Source organism: Penicillium crustosum, assembly GCF_028827405.1.
Source record: "Penicillium crustosum strain IBT 35664 chromosome Unknown utg000004l_segment0_segment0, whole genome shotgun sequence".
Classification (NCBI taxonomy): domain Eukaryota; kingdom Fungi; phylum Ascomycota; class Eurotiomycetes; order Eurotiales; family Aspergillaceae; genus Penicillium; species Penicillium crustosum.
In genome coordinates this window covers 1,021,460-1,039,392 of record NW_026623125.1, presented here as the reverse complement: position 1 = coordinate 1,039,392, position 17,933 = coordinate 1,021,460, and the positions used below count along the sequence as shown (strand labels likewise).

Here is a 17,933-nt window from a genome sequence, read left to right as displayed (position 1 = left end):
TCCGTATAATGTCGATCACAACCGAGGTTCTCCATATGGTACCCGTTTTGGATACCCCAGTTCCACCGGATATAACACATATCTCATTGGTTCATAATCTGCTTTGTATCCACATTTGGGATTTACCGGGTATCTTCCACCGGATATAGTCCATCTGGTAATTCGAGAGTTCCACATGGAACATAAAAGGTTTTTTATTCTCTTCCTACATACCTAGGTATACATTATGTGCCACATAACTGTCTTACTTGCTCCTCTCCTCATCTGCTACGATGTCTTCTTGAACCCGCGCCAGCAGAGTCAGAAGGTCTTTTTGCTGTCGCATTCGCCGATTCAGGATGTCGCTGTCATTGGAGTTCCGGATATCAAAATGGCGGGAGATGAGCTCCCCCATGCGTATGTGGTCGCTAATCAGAGAAAGATCACATCAGATGCCATCAAAAGTATTGTTAAAGATAACCTCGCGTCGCATAAGCAATTGAGGCGCGGCGGTGTCTTAAAATTCCCAAAAGTCCAACTGGCAAAATCATTCGAAAGTAATTGCGCCGGGTGGCTGCACTGGAAATCAAGGCAAAGCTATAATGGTGGGACTTGCAGTGGTATCGTATATCATGTAGATAACAGACCTGGAAGAGTCATGGATGTAGGATATTATTCAAACAGATCATAATTCGTCCTGTTGACCTTTCATATACCCATTAACATATATAAAATTCAACAATAGATGAACATGAGTAGATCTAATCGATGTCAAAAATGTAGGTCAATTGGAACTGTATAGTGCGGGGAGTAGATCCCTCGGCAATGGTCTCCACTATGACATAAACCTCGAACATCCGACTTCCACCGGATCTGCCGATTCTACTCTTATATTCCGCTATTATGGCGCCCTCCAGGGTCCAATCTGCCTGTGCCAGGTGTCGACGACAGAAACTTAAGGTCTTTCACTCTTGTCATATATCGCGGATATTACTCACTCGTTCCAGTGTGATGATACCCGACCCTGTCAGTTGTGCATTCGCTCCGAAGCAGAATGTACAGATGTTATAAACAAGCGTCGAAGGTTAGTATAATGGGCTCGTGGTGTACTATTATATATCTAAAGGTTATAGACAAAATATTGGGGCCCAGCAGTCACAAAACAGAAAACGCCCTGAGCATCATCCACTGCCTGTAAATACAGCCCTTTCACACGATCTGAGGCCCAGTCTACAGCTACAGACTGTGACCAGTGGCAACAATGCTACAGATCCGGTCACCAGTCAGAGGGAACGAGCCCATTCAACCTTTCATCATGTCCAGGAGGTAAGTCTCTTTGCCGTCAACACGTTTTTCCATAGCCCTAATCCCAACTAGCTCTTTCGCAATCATATGGCTACCCTCCGGGACTCAGATGCCATTCCTGATGGAACCCCAGCAAACAAGCAGTCCCAAGTTCGGGAATCGAGAATACCAATCATAGAATTAATTGGGATACAGCTCCCCTCAGCACCAGTTACTATGACCTTGTTGGATGCGTATCTTCAAGCGAGTCATTGGTACCTTTCCTTGTTCCACGAGCCAAGCTTTCGGGCTCGGCTCGTCACCATTCTTCAAACAGAGGGCATTCTCCCATCAGAAAAGTCATTCTTACTGTTGCTGCTGGCCGTCTTAATTATTGGAGCCCGTTTTTCCAATCACGAAGCTCTACATTCTCTGGATCCACAGTTTAATCCTCAGCAGTCCAGGGCAATATGGATCGAGGCTATGGAGAATCATATATTCTGGATCCTACAGGAAGCTACCCTAGAATCCGTTGCCTGTGCGGTTCTGATGTCCATTGCATACCTTCTAGAACGCAAGACGCAGCTCTCCTTCACCATGTCCGGATTGGGATCGCGAGCAGCGCAGGCGATGAGCATTCATGACGAGACCACATGGGGACACCTAGATCCCATTGAGGTACAGGTACGACGACGGGTTTGGTGGTCCATCTACATGGTTGATGTGTGAGTTTCGCTCGCCTCTGTATAAACATACGAATCAATTTAACATTATCTTCCAGGTACATCGCACAAGCATACGGGAAACCTTCAATCCTCCCAACCGTGCAGTTCAACGTTTCCGAGCCGGAAGATCTGGATGATACCCTAGCCACTTGCCCGGGGATTGGGTCATACGAAGTACGAGCAGATGGCACGTTCAAGCCCGTGACGATCTTCTCATACAACCGCTACAAAGCACAGCTATACTCGATTGCCGACCCAACAGCACACAGCATACGCCTACCTCATATCAAGCGCACCTATTCCCGTCTACTAGATTGGGAGAAGACCGTCCCGCGAGAACTCAAGCTTGACAACTTTTCGGAAGATCGGAACATGATTAACAACGCTGCTTTGCGTGTCTTTTCCCTGCAAGCCCTAACGCTGCAGGTGACGTATGACTATAAACACTTGATACTGTTTCGCCCGTTCCTTCTCAGTAAGAAATACCTCAGTGTCCGATTACAAGATGGTCCGACCGAAACGCAAGATGTATCTGATACCACAATCCGTGACCAATTATTCACTTCTGCGTTACGCATGTCTAGTATCTGTCGATGGCAAAATATCCTACTTATGCTTGGGGATACTACATCTGCCGCTCAACTGTGTTTCCAGTGCTTCACGGCGGGCGTGGTGCTCGCGATGCTGGCCTTGTCCGAACTCTCCTCCCCGCGACTGCCTGAATGCAAGCAAGGTTTAGCCCGCCTGATTAAATCCCTGGAAGTGGCCGGTGCGGGTAGTCCGTTATCCCGACAGAGTGTTGATATTTTGATGGAAGCCATGCATCTCATCTCAGCCGAGGAAGTCAAGGAGCTGGTCTCTAGGGCGGGGAAACCGGCGGAAGATGTACGCAGTGTTTTACCAACAGAAACCTTAGTCACACGGTTGGCGGATAGCCATACGTCTGGCGATATACATCGTGCGATTCACCAGCCAGATGGAGTACACGGACAAGAGATGTGGGAGGGGCTGGACTTGATGCCAGATGAGAGCGAGCCAGAAATACTGAACTCCATCTCTCTGTATCAATCCCTTGCTTCTTTGTTCTAATCAATACATTATAATATGAACTGCTATTGATGATTTTTAATTCAAAGGTTTACAAGATGAGGTGCAAAATAATGAGGACGGGTGACTGCCCGTGGACCTCGGGATGACAAACAGTGGCCGCCCGTGAGTGGTTACGTCAGTAGGCCTAGGTAGGTACTCACGTGGGGCGTGCTCAGTTTTACCCGGGGATCAAAAAGCGGCAAGAGCTTACGCCCAAAGGGGAAGGGGCCAGGTTTCAGGAGGTCTAGCCATTTTATCCAGTGCATGCACGGCCTGCCTTAGTGTATATGCATCTCGACAGGTTGGTGTAAAAATACCAACATCCCGGTCTTCCAAGTTTATACTTTATATCTCAATCTTGTTCAGGTGTCTATCCGATATGCTTGCGAACTGTATTCCATTGGTGCACGTGGTTGTGGTTTGTGGTCACTTTGATAGTAACTCAACCCCCCCTGGACGGCCTAGGACCTGACACAACCATCATGCAAAGTTGAATTGAAGCTACAATTCAACAATGCGCAATGTTCCAGGCTACTCCAGAAATATATTAATGACTTTTTATGGAATCCCCCGGGACCACCCCGGGCATATCCCTGCCTACACGGACAATCCACATAGCGGTCGGGCAAGCCGGTAAATCCGTCTGAATCCTTGCAGAAAAGTAGCGCCGGAGAACATTGGCCTCATATCCGAACAAACCTTGGAAATTGCTATTCCGTGTCTAAACTGCTAGCGGGGTTTCCAAGTTTCCAAGGGATGCCACGTAGCAATCATAAGGTTAGCTTAAGTTAGCGTTTCTACTCCGGTACTCGGTATCCAATCCCAGCTAGAGCGATTGGTAAACAGTCTCAATTCGGATTTATACACGAACATAACCCCTTGTGGTTGGTAAATTATCTCTCTCAAACTTTGGCTGGATTTTCAGCATCAAACACATCACCATGCTACTACTGTGGTTCGGTTTATTTTCCTTTGTTTTCGGGGTGGTGATCTACCGGCTACAATTCCATCCCCTGAGCAAGTTCCCCGGGCCGAAACTAGCAGCCATAACAAGTTTATATGAATTTTATTACAATGTGGTCTTGGGTGGTCGGTATCTGTGGGAGATAGAGAGAATGCATGAGCAATATGGTAAGGAGTTACTATCGGAGACATTGGAGATCGTATCTCGACACTAAATATTTTCAAGGCCCTATTGTGCGCATTACTCCTCACGAGCTTCATGTGGCAGATCCCGACTTTTATACGGAGATCTACGCTGGCCCGACCAGGAGGCGTGATAAAGACCCGAGACTTGTGCGACTGGCAGGTCAACCAATGTCCATGTTCGCGACTGTGGATCACAGCCTGCACAGTTCGCGTCGATCCATCCTGAGCAACTATTTCTCCAAAAAGTCAATTGCGGGCCTGGAGGACATGATCCAGCGCAAAGTGCAAAAGCTCGTCAAACGTCTCAACCTAGCCTGTGATCAAGGCACAATTGTACAGCTGGATGCTGCCTCTTCGGCTCTGACTGCGGATATTATCTCGGAGTACGCGCATGGTGTGAGCCTTGACTACTTGGATGATGTCAATTTCAACAACGAAGTTGCAGACTCCATCCTGAGTCTTGCATCTGTAGTTCATGTGTTGAAGTTTTTCCCTTTCCTTTTGGATCTTTCAAAGTTCATCCCTGATGAGGTGCTTGGAAAGCTTTGGCCCCATGCAGCCAACATATTGCGACTGCAAAAGCTGGTTCGTGCGCAAGCAGATGTTGCACTTCAAAATGAAGGTAAAGTGGACGGTCAAGTAACAATGTTCGGTGCTCTATGTGACCCTTCCTTGCCCGCGCAAGAAAGAACACTAGATCGCCTGCAAGACGAAGGCTTTTCGTTGATCGGCGGAGGCACAGAGACTACAACAGGAACATTGAAGATCTGCATGTTCCACTTGCTCAATGACAAGTCCTTGCTTCTAAAGCTCCGCACGGAGCTTGAACAATCCCCTTCTAGCACATGGGCCGAACTTGAAAAACTGCCGTACATGGTAAGCCATTACGTTATGCGATATTCAAAGACAAGACTAACCAACGAACTTCGTTTCAGAGAGGAGTGATAAATGAGGGACTTCGGCTCTCCGGCGTCATAACTCGTCTTCCCCGACGTGCACCCGATGAAGCCCTGAAATACAAGCAGTGGACAATTCCACCAAACGTAAGGTCCTATATTCTCTGAGATCGACAATGCTAACGCATCCATACACCTGAACAGTCCCTAATGAGTACTTCCACTCATTTTGTTCATACAAACAAGGATTTGTTCCCTGATCCGCATACTTTTGACCCTGAACGCTGGATCCGGGCTGAAGCATCCGGCAAGCGCCTGGAGCATATGATTGTCACCTTCAGTAGGGGTTCTAGGCAATGTCTAGGCAACCAGTAAGTTATATCCTACCTCCTCCCTGTATTTCCAAGGCTTACCCCAGAATCTAGTCTGGCTTTGGCGGAGTTGTACCTGGTCATTTCCATGATGGTACGGAAATTCGATATGGATCTATATGGTGTTACGGCAGACAACATTGTCACACATAGGGAGTATGGTTTTGGTGTTCCAAAAGCAAGAGGTGATGGATTCAGAGTCAGCATCAAGCGGGTTCCTAACCCATAGTTTGCGTCTTTTGACTTCACATCTATATCGAGGGGTTCACCATTATGCGATCATGATAACACCGCCCGAGCATCGGCTCAACAATGATATTGTATATCAAGCTCATGGTCAAGCTTACCAAAGAGAGAGCAAAGCAGCTGCCAAGCTGTAACCTCATGTGGTCGGCACAAGCCAATAACTGGAATCTTTGATACGCCAGTCATTTTGTTATCATCCTTGTATCTCCGATTCTCAGTCGGAGTAACAAAGACAAGTGACAAAACCACAAGATCAATGCCATTCTACTTTTTTGTTCGTTTCCGTTTATACATTCTTTGTTTATAAGAATAGTTATACAAATCTCGAGGTCACTGAACATATACGACTGACCAAACCATACTCAACTCATTCTTCTACAACTTTATCAACTGACCTTTATCGGACTATCCGAAGCTTGTTTGCCTTTCACATAAAGTAATCATTCACAGCCTCGACCTTACAAGACTAGCTCCATCGCTATCCGCTGCCATCCCACTAATCCATTAAACCACAGCCATGTCAGGACGCAGATCGTCGATCGAAGAGTTCCGCGACGAACATGCTAATTTCTGGACCCTTATGCAGCAGATCATCCATGGTCTTAGAAACAACTACCCAGCAAACCAAGACGACATCATTGGTCGGATGGGCCAGCTCAATCTCCAGCTCTCGACCCTTCGACGAGCCGGAGAGACGATGGGTTTAAGCTATCCACCCAACTCCATCGTCCGCGATGCTCCCCCACAGTACTTCACTGCCCGCGCTCAACGCCATCAGAATTACTTCGGCACCGAGTTTGGGTATTCCTGCTGGTATACCCAAGCCCAGCTCGGCTACGCCATTGCAGACCTTCTCCGCCAGCGAGACCACACCCGCGTAGCCGACCAGTTGGAACAGTTACTAGCGAGTTGGCATTTGGCCGAGATGAGAGTCTTCCCCCGCCAGCTTCCTGCACACAATCCCGTGCAGCAGCCAGCCAGTATCGTGCACATTGATGGCCCCCCATACTATGCACCCGGCGGTGCTGGACCAGTCACCAAGGCAACAAAGATTGCTGGGCCATCCCGCACCCACCCGCGTGTCACTATAACTATGCCCGCCCCAACAGATGCTATTTACGGCGTGGCACGGCGAACCCGCCATCGCGCTGCCCCATACCCTGAACCGGGTGTTCGTCCGCGACGTCGTGGGAACGCTAGGCTAACACCGCCGATGCCTCAGATGGCAGCTCCACTCCGTGATATCGAGCAGAATGGCGTTCTTCCGGACCCAGTTCTTCCGGGTGTTAACTCCCTTTTCACCCCACTCAACCTCCCTGGTGGGCGTGCTCTGCCTGGTGCACCGAAGACGTCTGTGCAGCCCCCAGCCGGTATGCAGCTCCCATCTAATGTACCAGCTCCTAGCACTGATGATGCTGTGTCTGTTTTGAATGCCAATATTGGGGATACTTTGAATAGCAACCCCCGTCTGGACTCCGGCGCTCGTCGTTGAGATTATCAGTATCGACGGGGTAATGGGTAATAAACCCCGATTTGGGGCTTCTCAATTTGGATTTTAGATCATAAATATGTATGATTTGGTATTGAATATCGATGAGGTCTAAGAATATTGGTTGGCTTCGTTGTTATTGCTTACACTGACTTTGGATTGATAGACTTTTATACTCACCTTTGCTTTTATAGACTATGTATTGCCCTCTCTTTTTGAGAAAATTTTTAACGCTTGGTTGGTACCATTGAATGAGAATGTTTTATACACAGGAAATTATCCCATAGTAGATTTAGTCGCCCTTGTCCTTCAGAGACATTCTCTGAGTAGCTTTAGTCACACAGGCGTACTTCCAACCAAGGTTGGGACCCTAGAGTTTAGTAGAATCCATAGTATGCATTCACTAAATAATCCAGTCCTTCTGATCCGGTTATATCTCTTTTCGGCTCAGAAAATGACTATTAAAATATTTTTGTAGCTTCCTATGTGAGATATATATATCAGTGTAGATGCAAGCGTAAAACAAATGAGGCGATGAGTCAAATCCATGTTAACCAGCCAATTAAGCAAATATGGCTTTGTTGCTGCCTTCACCATACGTCTATTCATATATCTGTCTAGTATTTACCTGCCAATGCTAAGTCACGCAATCCTCATGGGCTGATGGCTTTCTCAGCACAAAGACAAAAAACCCTTGTACGCTGTTTCGGATATGGTTAGACAGGTAGATGGGACGGATTCGAATGGCTTGTAGATTCTTATTCAGATACTCTATTCATAACACAATAATTACCTTGGCAGTCCGGGAGTCTAGGCAGAGGTAAATAGTTGTTTGATATATATTTGCCAAGTAGCACGTTGGGCAAGGTAAGGACTGTAGACCGGCTGGACTATACATATGTGCTATACTATATTAATCTTGAAATGTACTGCGTATAATAATAATAGTAATAATAGTAGATGGCACTATCCTGTGGCACCACGTCCATGACCTTCCATCTTGCCACTTTCCAAATTTCCAAATTTGTATCAATAAGCCACCTGGCCAATCAGAGGCCATTATCAATCAGGCCATTATCATTTCTTGGCGATCGGCCGATCCTCCGCGCATTTCCAGGCCAGCTTGTCCACTTTGCAGACCCTGACATTCTTGTTTCTGTTATTTTTTGGTTCTTTGATCTTCTTGAGATTCTTCTTTCTAAACCATCACTCAGCGAACCCACCATTCACCATCACCAAACAGACCCTCCCGTTGAATCTTTGGCCTTCGCGCCACCTTGCATATACAACAACCGGACGACTCTACGCGTTTGATCTACACATACTACAAGTTGGAGACCAAGATGAGGTCTGCAGCAAGGCTGCTCTATGCCGCGGTGTTCGCACTTGCTGGCTTGAGCCATGCCAACGTTCATAATATTGCACTAGACCCAACCAAGTGTGCTGTAAGTTTTGTCAAGGAAACATGGATACTCCGCACAGATGACTGACAGTCCATTTGCTTTAGCTCGAACCCTCAGCCATGGTATCGGATGCCTGTGTCACGTATGGCGAGATCAACGGCATGAACGACCTGATCTTCACAACACTCAACTCCCTCACGCAAGAAACAGATTTCTTTTCCTACTATCGCCTCAACCTATTCAACAAAGAGTGCCCTTTCTGGAATGATGCTAATAGCATGTGTGGCAACATCGCCTGCGCCGTGAACACCATTGACTCAGAGGAGGATATCCCGCTGACATGGCGCGCGGAAGAACTCAGCAAACTAGAGGGCCCCAAGGCGAACCACCCACCCCCCAATATCCAAGCCGAGCGTCCGAAAGAACGCCCACTCCAGGGAGAGCTGGGTGAAGACGTCGGCGAGAGTTGTGTCGTGGAATATGACGACGAATGTGACGAGCGAGACTACTGTGTCCCCGAGGACGAGGGTTCCGCTGGGAAGGGAGATTATGTGAGCTTGGTGGACAACCCAGAGCGGTTTACCGGATATTCCGGAGCAGGCGCAAACCAAGTGTGGAATGCTATCTATAGCGAAAACTGCTTCTTGAAGTCCGTGGCTGATGAGCTGGACGAGCAGTCGGCGAACGTCCCGATGGGTGGCCTCCAAGCAGCCTCTGACTTCCGCAACGTGCTTCACAAGGAGTCGCAGCGAGTAGAAGGTTTGCCGCTGGATAACGAGTGCTTGGAGAAGCGGGTGTTCCACCGGCTGCTGAGCGGCATGCATGCGTCCATTTCGACACATCTGTGCTGGGACTACCTCAACCAAACCACAGGCCAATGGCACCCCAACGTACAATGCTTCCAGGAACGCCTCCTCAACCATCCGGAGCGCATCTCAAACATGTACTTCAACTACGCGCTAGTATCGCGCGCCGTGGCAAAACTGCGCAAACACCTGGACGGGTACACCTTCTGCGCCAGTGACCCAGTGCAAGACCGCGAGACCAAAAAGCGCATGAGCAAGCTGACAAGCACCCTGTCGGAACTCCCCAAAATCTTTGACGAAAAGATCATGTTCCAAGACCCCAACGGCCTCGGTCTGAAAGAGGATTTCCGCAACCGCTTCCGCAATGTCAGTCGCCTGATGGACTGCGTCGGCTGCGACAAGTGCCGCCTCTGGGGCAAGCTCCAGGTGAACGGTTACGGAACCGCTCTCAAAGTGCTGTTCGAATATGACGAAACCAAGAACGGCGAGAACCCACCCCTGCGCCGCACTGAGTTGGTCGCCCTCATCAATACCCTTGGCCGCATCTCGCACAGTATCGCTGCTTCGCGCAGTATGCAGCGAGCTCTGCTGACCGGTACCACCCACATGTTCCCCGTCCACGGCGCTGTACCCTCTTCCCACCATGCCAACGCCCTCGGCAACAACAGGCGCGTGTTCAGGGACGGCAATAACAACTTCTACTTCGAAGGTGAAGGACCCGAAGACGAGTATGTTTGGGGCCGAGGTGAGGCACCCGAGCGGTACCCTTGGGAGCGCAAACCGCCCGGCCCAGACGACGGCTTCTGGGAGGATCTCAAGTCCGAGTGGGATATGATCTGGGGTACGGTTGGATATATCTGGCAGTCTTGGATGGACATTCCACACACAATGTAAGTTTGAGCCTGGGTTTGCTTTTTGCTTTATTCGGATTGATACTGACCGACTCTCGCAGTTACCAAATCGGCGGCTCGGAAGCCATCCGATTGTATAATTACTGGCTCGGATTGCCGGTGCCTCCACGCATGTGGAAGCTGAAGACACCTCAGCCGCGTCCGCATACTCAACGAGCTGCCTATGCTAATCGTGACGAGTTATGAGTTCCCTGTATTTCACCTTTGCATTGGCATCTGTACATATGGCTCTGTGCTACGGCGTTGATAGACTTTGTCTGGATTGGTTTTTTTTTCGGAGTAATTCTGCGAATCTATACTCCTTTGTCCTTCATTTTTTTGAGGTTGGATTATTGTAGGGAAGTGTGCACATGTAGGCCGAGTCTTGGCTTGTAGAGGAAAATGCAATCGAGTTACACGGGCTACATGTAGATATAAATGTGTACATAACAGTCCAGTATATCCATGGATATCTAGACATGCATAACATATGACTCCACTAATTCGATCTACTCTGTTCTTAATCTCAGATTACCTCGGTCGCCCCTCCAGGTACATGCATTTGCCACCGAAGAGATTTCGCCGAAGTGGAAGAGAGCCAACAAGGTAGGGCAAACAGGAACGAAACAAGATGAATGTGACAATGAGATATTCCGTAGACTTAACTATTCGAACTTCATATTATAAATACAATTCATCTATTATGTTAGCCAGGTCGGTGTACTAAGCAGACAATACCCCGTATTTCTTCGGCAAACCCCGACCTCGGCATCTCCACTCCCGGCCACATGCGTCCTTTTCTTCTCTCTTCTCTCTCCTCTAACCCTCTCAGTCTCGCGACAAATCTATCTGAATCCAATCTATATCGTATCTAGATGCGACTACACTAATATCTAACACCATGGCGACGCCTTCGCCACCGAAACCGTGGGAGAGAGCAGGTGCAGCTGGTAAGTGTCTTTCGATTACCGATGTCCTAGCGCCACAAGAGTCACCGCAACCCACAGTGTCCACCCCCCCCGACTAACATCCCCTCTTCTTCTCTACAGGAAACGCATTATCAACAGCACCTATCGCCGGTAGCCCTGCTGCCTCGACCGCGATGACTACCACAACCAACCCCGCAGCATCAACATCCACCGCTCCCGACCTTCCCTCCCGCCCCAGCGCTCTCAACTCCGTAGTCAACAACACCGCCAACAACTATTCGGCATATGGAGCCTCGCGCCTTGGAACAGGCGCATATGGATCTACCTACGGCGGAATGGGTGGCATGGGTGCGATGGGATCACCCTACTCCCGCTTCGGCTCCATGGGCGGCATGGGCTCCATGTACGGCGGCGGCTATGGAGGCTATGGAGGTGGCATGTATGGTGGCATGGGCGGTATGGGAGGCATGGGAGGGATGTACGGCGGCATGCCGGGACAAGATCCTAATGATCCGAACAGCCTGACGAACTCGTTCGGGCAGAGCACCCAGGCCACTTTCATGATGATTGAGAGTATCGTCGGTGCGTTTGGTGGCTTTGCTCAGATGCTCGAGAGCACATACATGGCTACGCACAGTTCATTCTTTGGTTTGTCTTCCTCGTGGAAAAAGAAAATCATCTCATGGACACTCGCTGACTCATTTTTATAGCAATGGTCTCGGTCGCAGAACAATTCGGAAACCTGCGCACAACCCTCGGCTCTGCCCTGGGCATTTTCACCCTCATTCGGTGGTTCCGCACATTGATCGCTAAGCTCACAGGACGTCCTCCACCAGCTGATGCGACTTCTTTGACCCCCGCTGCATTTGCGGCTTTCATGGGCGGCCGCGCCGCTACTACACTTCCCGATGGCTCACCGGCTCCTACCAAGCCATCCAAGAAGCCCTTCTTCATGTTCTTGATTGCCCTATTCGGCCTTCCCTATCTGATGGGCAAGCTCATCAAGACTATGGCCCGATCCCAGGAGGAAGAGGCGAAGCGCCGCCAACTCGTCGGCCCCAACGGCGAGCCAGGCTCAGCATCGCTCGACCCGGCCAAGCTGGACTTCTGCCGTCTCCTGTACGACTACACTCCCGAGACCCAGGAGAGCAACGGCATCGACCTGGCTGTGAAGAAGGGTGACATTGTCGCCGTCCTCAGCAAATCTGATCCTATGGGTAATGCCTCTGAGTGGTGGCGTTGCCGTGCCCGCGATGGTCGTGTCGGATATCTCCCCGGCCCGTACCTGGAGACTATCCAGCGCCGGCCCAATCAACAGGCTATCACAGCAGGCAGCGAGCCTGCCACTCGCACTTCTACAATGAAGGGTGACCCTGTGGCTGGAGGTCGCACACAGAGTCTGTCATCTCTGGGCAAGCCCGAGATTAACAGCAAGATTGGTGATATCTCACCCGAGAGCTTCCAAAAGAGCACTTTCTACTCATGAGCCATGTGCCATGCCATATAGACTTTGCCCGGTGCTTAATTTGGGCTTCCTTCTTCTACTTGTCTCTATCTGCCATTGTCTTTGAAATTGCTAGACATGTTGGAGCGGGGTATGATTTTCTGATAGTGACGTTAACCGGCCAAAAGCTCTCCTCCCTTCGAGCTTTATGCTCATCCTTATATATCCCCCGAGCGTGCCTTCGGGTCTCCTCGATCCTCCTTATGAACTGTGATCCATTGCGATCCCATTTGTTATCCTCTCCCTGCCCAGGTGATACTGGGTAGTCTCTCTATTTCCCACTCTTTCTCTTTTTCTTTTCAATTTTGGCGTCTCCTTCCCCTTCTGTCATTTCATCGGATTGGATTCATTTTAGCGACGGTCCCCGATCCCATTTGGCTTATGTATTTAGTACTTAGTGCAATGCACCACATACACACCGCAACCTTGAAATAAACCTTCCACCAGTTCTAGTTCTAGTTCGAAACTAAAGCCCCCTCCTTCCCATTTCGTAATCACAAAAGTACCATATTCCCCTACCATATACCCCTATCCAACCCTTCAATCCTCCGTACCTTCTCCCATTCAACGCGGAGCACTCCTCCCCTCGTGGAATATCCCTCGTGTGGCCCACAGTGGGCCATCATACCCGTCCCGTCCGCTCCCGGCACATATCCGGATCCGTCTCCACCACTTGACTCTGACACTCGATACATCGAATATCAATCTTTATTTGCTACACACGTACCTCGGCATATCGTAAATTTTATTCCCAATCTGCACTAATATTGCATCCCCTAATCAAACACCTATACAACGCCGTATTCGTATGATATGCAGGAATCCGTACGGAGTACGGAGTACATTAGTACTAGTACTCCGTACTGCAGTGTAAGTGTAGATGTAGATGTAGATGTAGATGTAGATGTAGTGTAGCCCTAAGCCATCTGCAAATCCCTAAACCCAAATCTAAATCCAAATCCCTAAATCTAAACCCCCTCCCCCCTTCCATGCAGGTGCACATACCCGCCCACGTCATCTCGCTTCCCTAAAACCCCTGCTCCCTATCAACCCCCCCCATTCGAGTATAGTGTAGCCCTTCCAGTTCGAGTCAAGTTCAATCTTATCCACGTCTACATTCGGCTCCCTGCAGCTGCTCCTCTTTTTTTTTTCGCCTCCCGACTAAGCACTCCCGGTTGAATTTACATTTTGAGGTTTTATTGTGGTTCGGGCTGGTGAGGCGAATTCGGGGGGTGGCTTGGCTTTTTGCCTTTAGAGATTCCGTATTCCGTATTCCGGTTTGAGATCCGGTTGGGTTGGTTTGTTGGTTGTTTTCTATATTTTGGGAGGTTAGTTGGAAAAGGCCGTTTTGGCTTTTTGGAGATATATATCGTTATTTGTCATTTTACATTTACGTCCATGCTTGATGATGTATGTATACTGCTTGCGATATATGTATGATGTTCATGTTCATGATCATGGTCATGCACATGTACTGGGGTAATGGAGATCGGAGCAAGGGGGTCGATGGGGTTGTTGCCTTTTCTTTGCTGTGTCTTTGATTTGGAATTTGGAATTATATTCAATGTTGATCTTGTGTTGGTATTGTTATCATAGTACTTTCGGCGTAGCTACTGAGTACGCAGTATAATCTGCTTAAACGCTTAGATGGATCTGGTTTTTGCCTTTTTGGAATATGTTGTGTAGATAACGGTTGTTCATCAATTCATTTCAAATGCTTTTGCACTACGTTTTCCATGTTTCCTTTTGTCCGACTTGTGTCACGTATCGCTACCTGCATATATACGTTATCCCGTGGGGGTAATCTGGATATGCTGGTTGGGACTATATATGTAGCGACTATGGATAGAGTAGAGTGCGTTACAATAAGTCCCACGAGGAACTGGCTGTTTGAGATACCTCGGTTCAACGTGGCAGGTCGCGGTCGTGTCCATCTGGAATATGTTGTGCATGGGGGGATCTTGGAGGGGTCGTAGGGCTGGTACAGAGTTGAGTTTGTCTAAAATGAAGTAAAGTGTGATTGTGGGGACGAACGGTGAATTAGCTGGGGTTGATCGGGAAATCGGCGACATGGCCGGGGTTGTGTGGTAGAAGTGTTGGGTAGCGATTCGAGACGGGGGTTGCAGCACAGTAGTTTCCAGGGTTGTTTCTTGTGTCTTGAAAGAAATGTCGTGTCGGGTGAGACATAGCTGAGACTGGGACTGGAGCCGGGGTTGGGCGAGTTGATTTCGAGAGGGGAGGATAATGTCGGTCGAGCGGATGGATAGGTATTGTTGAGCTGAGACGTGTCCCCCCTTCTCGTGCTACCCATACTTGATAGCCAGCACAAAGGATATACAGAAACTCAGATGCCATAATGCATAGATCACCAATCTAAAACGCGGAGAAGCCATAATAAGAACGCCCTTGCTATGAGTCTTCCTCCCCTGGGCTATGTTTGAAAGGGAGATGATGGGAACAGAGCACAGGAACCATATACATAGAGAAAAGACAAGAAGAGAGAAGGAAAGAAAACGGGCTCACACGCTGATGGGGAACGGGGGGAAATCAAGACATGGATAGAAAGCAAATCGAATGAAGCAGTCAAAAAAAAAAAAAAGAATATCAAATCAAAACCAAAACCAAAACCATCAAAAATCAAAAATCAAAATCACATCCCCAACCCCTCATGGTGAGGTTGCTCATGGTTAGGATCCTGATCCCTAGCCCACTTCGACATCGACTGCGTAAGCGTGAAATCCAAATCCTGCAACCTCGTCTGGAATGACTCAACCGTATTCCAATCGGGTGGATGAGTATCGACTTCACTCGGTGCATCCTCTAAATCCCTCGGTGCTGGTCCAGGATGACCATGGACGTGAGAACCGTGCGAAGAATGAGCATTGTGCGCGTTGTGCACACCATGCGATGCATGCGATCCATGAGAGCCGTGAGAACCGTGTACAGGGTGCGATGGGTGAGAGTTGTGAGACCCATGTGCACCGTGGGAGAGATGGTTGCCTATTGAATGGTGGTAGGACTGGATATGGCGTGGCTGAGGCTGGGATGGGTGCATAGACATCGGCATGGGTGGTGTTTCTTCCAGTTCCAGATCGGGCAGGTTTTCGAGGTGGTTTGGGTCTAGAGCGAGATATCTTCCATCAATATCATTCGGTACACTCACACTCACCGGAACGGCCGTGGATTTACCGTATGAGCCGAGTGGGTAAGGGGGCATCTCTCGGGTTGGCGATTGCATGTCGGGGATTGGTGAGATGGGCGTTGTGACGCTGTGTTCATCTGTTGGTTCTGGTGTGTAGCAGGTCATGTCGGATGGTGTTTCTATGGGATTGTTAGTATATGGTGTATATTGGGAGTTTGGTATTTGATATAGCCAAGACATATTCATGATATTCATGATATCCATGGTATGGTCTATATCAACTCGGGATATCAATGTCCACTCACGAGGTTCTGGGCTTTGAGTCTCAGTCTCTGGTTCTTTGCCGCGGTTGGTATCCCATGATGTTCCATAGCGACGCACGAAACGGGCGATACGTTTTGGATCGACGTTCTGTCCGTTTACCCGAAATGCGGTCTGTTTGCCCTGGGCGGCGCGCTTCTGTTGCTTGCGAAGCATGAGATGGACTTCTTTGGCTTTGATATTCTTTCGCACATGCCATGCTGCCAGCCGATCTTTGTATTGTTTTTCTCTAATGGACTGGAGTTAGGTGATACTGTGACCAAGGAGGGGGCGAAATCTATATGAGATGAACACGCAACCAGCATATTCAAATCGAAAGAAGATGATCAAGAAGAAAAAGAAAAGGGATAGTAGTACGATGCAAAGAACTTATAATCTCTTTCCATGATGCGTTTGACATCGCGTAGTTTCAACTGATCATTGCGGTAGAGTTGTTCGATGATTTCACGATATTCGTGCCAGTCATCGGATCGGCGGGGTCGAAAGACACTTGGCGATTGAGGGGAGATGGGAGTTGAGTAATTATCCATGATTATAGCCAGAGATTATAGAATGTATAAGAGAGAGATAGAGTTGGGGTTGTATATCATACTGGTCTCATGGGATTATTATGCAAAACAGAGTCCATAATAAATTCGGTTAAGGAATGCAAATCATAATATGTTCTAGAAAATAAAATCCAAATCAAATTAAATATCCAAAACGGAATTTAAAAAAAGAAAGAAAATAAAAAAAAAAAGAAAAAAGAAGGAAAAAAATAGCAAAGAGGCAAGAGATGAGGGGGAGGGAATTCTCTCTTTGCGGCGACGTGCACGCGGACGCACGACCCCCTGCTTCCCCGGACAAATCAGATTTGACGGGGGATCCAGTAGCTCAGCCTTGACCATCAAGGACTATCAAGGACTAGAGGCAACTTGGGTATATATCTTGGAGAATATCTCCGAGTTTGAGTCGGATTGTGGTAGGAGTCTGAATATAGGATTCTTTGTATTTTTGATATTTTTGAATTTTATATTTTATATTTGCTTTTTTATATATTTTTTGGATATATTTCTATGTTTTATATTAAATACTGCTATGAGTGGAGAAGGTACTTTTGACCTTTACAGCCTAAGCGAACTATTACATGCAGTGCACTGGCCGCAAATTGGATGCATTTTCCGTTGCCTTTTCTTTTCTTTTCTTTTTTTTTTTTTTGGTATAGAGATAGTAAATAGTAGATAGTATCCATTAGAACACAGTACTCTATATGGAGTACTCCGTACTCCGTACACTACACTCTTATACAAAGTACTAATACTATCATCCAACAATCCAATCCTCATAACCTGCAGATCAGAACAAAAAAGACCGGGAGCGGGCCGAATCTTCCCTGACAGGTCTTTGTCCGAGTCTAAAAATCCCCTCTAAAGATCCCAGTTCCGTGGATCAATCAGCCACGTCACATCGGGAATCCTTGTATATAATGTAATATATATACATTATTTATATATACATATCATGACTCGTGAGATCGATATATGTACTATCTATATGACACCTGCCATAACGTGCTAGATCTCAACTGTCACCCCCAGGAGTAAAGCCGTTAAACCCGTTAAACCAAGTAATCCACTCATCAAGGGGGCGAAATATCATGCGCTTTGGTCTCGAGACAAGGTTACCCTGTCAGACCAATTTCCCTTTAGTGTCTTTGTATTTATGTATTTA

The 17,933-nt window shown here is 48.0% G+C and overlaps 7 protein-coding genes across 7 annotated transcripts; 6 read left to right on the top strand and 1 right to left on the bottom strand.

Annotated features, from left to right (window-relative positions):
• Nucleotides 1-226: 226 nt before the first annotated feature.
• Nucleotides 227-617, top strand: N7487_009452 (uncharacterized protein; the record flags this gene model as incomplete). The annotated part of the gene is made up of 2 exons (XM_056877182.1): nt 227-491; nt 538-617. 2 exons carry the CDS (start codon nt 227-229, stop codon nt 615-617), a joined length of 345 nt encoding a protein of 114 aa, XP_056725762.1.
• Nucleotides 618-1,371: 754 nt separating this feature from the next.
• N7487_009451 (fungal specific transcription factor domain-containing protein) lies at nt 1,372-3,077 on the top strand (the record flags this gene model as incomplete). The annotated part of the gene is made up of 2 exons (XM_056877181.1): nt 1,372-1,988; nt 2,045-3,077. 2 exons carry the CDS (start codon nt 1,372-1,374, stop codon nt 3,075-3,077), a joined length of 1,650 nt encoding a protein of 549 aa, XP_056725761.1.
• Nucleotides 3,078-4,018: 941 nt separating this feature from the next.
• Nucleotides 4,019-5,722, top strand: N7487_009450 (cytochrome P450; the record flags this gene model as incomplete). The annotated part of the gene is made up of 5 exons (XM_056877180.1): nt 4,019-4,208; nt 4,267-5,102; nt 5,162-5,269; nt 5,327-5,493; nt 5,548-5,722. 5 exons carry the CDS (start codon nt 4,019-4,021, stop codon nt 5,720-5,722), a joined length of 1,476 nt encoding a protein of 491 aa, XP_056725760.1.
• A 534-nt stretch (nt 5,723-6,256) lies between these two features.
• On the top strand, nt 6,257-7,231 carry N7487_009449 (uncharacterized protein; the record flags this gene model as incomplete). Its single annotated transcript, XM_056877179.1, has 1 exon — nt 6,257-7,231. The coding sequence occupies one exon, from the start codon at nt 6,257-6,259 to the stop codon at nt 7,229-7,231; it is 975 nt and encodes a 324-aa protein (XP_056725759.1).
• A 1,340-nt stretch (nt 7,232-8,571) lies between these two features.
• N7487_009448 (ER oxidoreductin) lies at nt 8,572-10,534 on the top strand (the record flags this gene model as incomplete). The annotated part of the gene is made up of 3 exons (XM_056877178.1): nt 8,572-8,673; nt 8,736-10,327; nt 10,390-10,534. The coding sequence occupies 3 exons, from the start codon at nt 8,572-8,574 to the stop codon at nt 10,532-10,534; spliced, it is 1,839 nt and encodes a 612-aa protein (XP_056725758.1).
• Nucleotides 10,535-11,131: 597 nt separating this feature from the next.
• On the top strand, nt 11,132-12,742 carry pex13 (peroxin PEX13; the record flags this gene model as incomplete). The annotated part of the gene is made up of 3 exons (XM_056877177.1): nt 11,132-11,277; nt 11,377-11,904; nt 11,967-12,742. The coding sequence occupies exons 1-3, from the start codon at nt 11,229-11,231 to the stop codon at nt 12,740-12,742; spliced, it is 1,353 nt and encodes a 450-aa protein (XP_056725757.1). The 5' UTR covers nt 11,132-11,228.
• A 2,668-nt stretch (nt 12,743-15,410) lies between these two features.
• N7487_009446 (uncharacterized protein) lies at nt 15,411-16,860 on the bottom strand (the record flags this gene model as incomplete). The annotated part of the gene is made up of 3 exons (XM_056877176.1): nt 16,581-16,860; nt 16,208-16,452; nt 15,411-16,081 (listed from the first exon to the last, which is right to left on the bottom strand). The coding sequence occupies exons 1-3, from the start codon at nt 16,751-16,753 to the stop codon at nt 15,411-15,413; spliced, it is 1,089 nt and encodes a 362-aa protein (XP_056725756.1). The 5' UTR covers nt 16,754-16,860.
• Nucleotides 16,861-17,933: the final 1,073 nt, after the last annotated feature.